Source organism: Nothobranchius furzeri, chromosome 11 (assembly GCF_043380555.1).
Source record: "Nothobranchius furzeri strain GRZ-AD chromosome 11, NfurGRZ-RIMD1, whole genome shotgun sequence".
Lineage (NCBI taxonomy): Eukaryota > Metazoa > Chordata > Actinopteri > Cyprinodontiformes > Nothobranchiidae > Nothobranchius > Nothobranchius furzeri.
In genome coordinates this window covers 30,680,328-30,682,943 of record NC_091751.1, presented here as the reverse complement: position 1 = coordinate 30,682,943, position 2,616 = coordinate 30,680,328, and the positions used below count along the sequence as shown (strand labels likewise).

The 2,616-nt window shown below is 43.2% G+C and overlaps 1 protein-coding gene across 1 annotated transcript; it reads right to left on the bottom strand.

Annotated features, from left to right (window-relative positions):
* Nucleotides 1–1,185: 1,185 nt before the first annotated feature.
* LOC139061931 (uncharacterized) lies at nt 1,186–2,074 on the bottom strand. The gene is made up of 2 exons (XM_070541868.1): nt 1,689–2,074; nt 1,186–1,521 (listed from the first exon to the last, which is right to left on the bottom strand). The coding sequence occupies exons 1-2, from the start codon at nt 2,019–2,021 to the stop codon at nt 1,186–1,188; spliced, it is 669 nt and encodes a 222-aa protein (XP_070397969.1). The 5' UTR covers nt 2,022–2,074.
* Nucleotides 2,075–2,616: the final 542 nt, after the last annotated feature.

Sequence of the window (2,616 nt, the reverse complement as noted above, 5' to 3'; positions counted from 1 at the left end):
TGATTATAACCTTGAACTCCGTTCCAGTATCCTGTTCGTGCATCACCTACCTTGCCTGGAGTTGTTCCCACGTCTCGCCGCTCAACGATCCTCTGGACTCCTCTCTCCACGTCTGCCCGCCTGCCTCACGCTCTGAACTCCTCATCTGGTCCAACCTTCCTCAGTTCAGCTCTGCTCTGGTTCCGATTCCTGACCGTAAGAACTCTCTCAGTCACAGACTCTTGTCCCCTGGTTCTCTGGTTCTGGTCTCGCTCACCTTCTGCTTATTTCCCCGTAGATTCCGGTCTCCTCCTGATCCTGATCTGAAGCAGTGCCTTTAGTTTAGTTCTGCCTATTCTGTTATTATTTTCTCATTGTAAATAAACCACCATATTTTTACTCACAATCCCTCTGATGTGATTCTTCATGTCCTGGGTGAAAGCTCTTACCCACAACATGACATCTTGGACACCGGACGCTTGACTTCTGAGCGTGCTACACGACATGGCACTGAGATGCGGAACAGCTTGATGAACTATTTTCAAACCGAAGCAGGAAGAGTGTCTTTTCAGGACAACATCCTCCAACGGGGCACACTGCATTAGTGTATATCTATTTTCTTGTGGTGTCAGTTTAAATGTTTTTTACACGTGATTTGTTTCAGCACAACACAAGGAAATCCAATTAATTTTTTTATTTATCTTCAAGGACAGGTTTGGAGCAAAATGTCACCTGCAAAATAAATCTGATTCAGTTCAAGTTTGTCATTGGAACAATTATTTTTTATAAATGGTCATATTAAATTTGTATAAAATCTAACATTTAATTTTAACAAGACAACAAATGTTCAAGTAATTTTTGTAGTGCTGTCATTCATAAAACATTTTAAGCTTTCAACCTGAAGAACATTCAGAAATGTGGAAAATCTGCAAACATGCTGATCGAAACATGCTGATTAAAGCCTGCAGCACATGAGAACATTCTGCTGAATTAAATCATTGAGGCAGTTTTCTGATTTTAAGGAGTTTTTTGCCTCATGAGGTGCTATCAAACTGGTTTGATATTCACCTCAGTGCCTATGAGTCAGAAAACTAAACTGCTGTAGTAAATGACTGCTCTCGTGTACTGCAGGCTTAACAAACAACACAACAACAAACAGCACACGAAAACTGCATGGGAGGAACATTAAATAAAAAATAAAATTTTCTACTCATAACATTGCATGAGCTGCTTAACTTCCTTCATGAGTCTTTGTGCATTATGTGGATCCAGCTGCTGAAGGAACATACCCATGTAGCTTCCAAAGGTTGTGTAGATGTTGTGACCTGCACAATCTTCCTCTCTAACCTCTGCCAGCCTCTGGAGGAGGGCAGCATCCACAGGATCCAGCTCTTGGGGTCTTTTCATCCTTCTTGGAGCGGTGGGTGTTCTGGAAGATGTACTGGGTCCTGAAGTGGTCTGAGATGAGGTAGATGGGTCAGGTGAAGGATCTGGTTCAGGTGTGCTTCCAGGTGAAGGAGTCGTGGTCTCTTCATTACACATCTACAGCCACAGTGCCACAAACAAGACATTTGTCAACTACACAGATGTGACATGATGAGAATTGTGATATGAAATGCTAGTTTATTTTAAGTACATGTAAACTAGAATGTTAGCTCCTCGTCTGTTTTAAAAAAAACAGCCCAGAGTGGATTCGGATGTTTACTTACGGGCCTGCTTTGTGGGAAGTTGGTCTCAGTTGAACGGTGGTTTATAAAACTGCTGAGCCAACCCAGGCGTCTGACGACAGCTGGACAAAGCACGCCATCTGCACCGTCCCCACTCCGTTTCTCCATCATCTTCCTTCGAGCTCTGACGTAGCGGTCTCGGACTTGTTTCCATTTTATTTTGCACGTCTCGGCGTCACTTTGTAGGTTGTCACTGATCTCTCTCCAGCTGTTCTGACAAGCATACTTGTCGCTGAGCAGTGGTAACGACACATCATAAAGATGTGGATAGATCCGAACCTGGTCGATTAGCTTTTCTTCAAAGCTTTCTGACATTTTAAAACTACTAGGGTTTGCCGCCGTTGACCCCTGTACTACATCCGGTTAAATAACGCTCTACACTCCGCCTAGTGGTTACCCGTATATTGCAGCGTGTGGCCGTGTTGTGTTAATTTCAGAGGACGTGCACAAACGACGCATCAAATGAATGCAAACTATGCAAGGCAGCCATGATACGTACGCGTTGTTAAAAGCAAGTATATTTCCACCCTTAGACTGCTGCCTGGATGGATGGGCAGATGGATAGACAAAGATGCCGTGGCTTCTTAGAGGTTCTTATGGGTACAATAAATGACTTCGAGTCACTCCTGTTTATTAACTTCGGTTCTTTAAAGCTTAAACTTCAAAACAAGCTTTTTGCCTGCTGGTGTCAAATTACAAATTCTGGCTCTGCAGCGTTAGCTTGCCACAGACTGCAACCCTGCAGGCTCACAGAGTGTACAAAGTAACTACATCCCTCTTTTGTTTTGTTCAAAGGAGAAAAAACTGACAACCCCTCAGCCAGCTGAGAATGAAATCTGTTTCAATGTAACCTCCCTTCCAACACATCAGACATTAGACTGTTTTGTGATTATTTCCCTTATAAATCCTT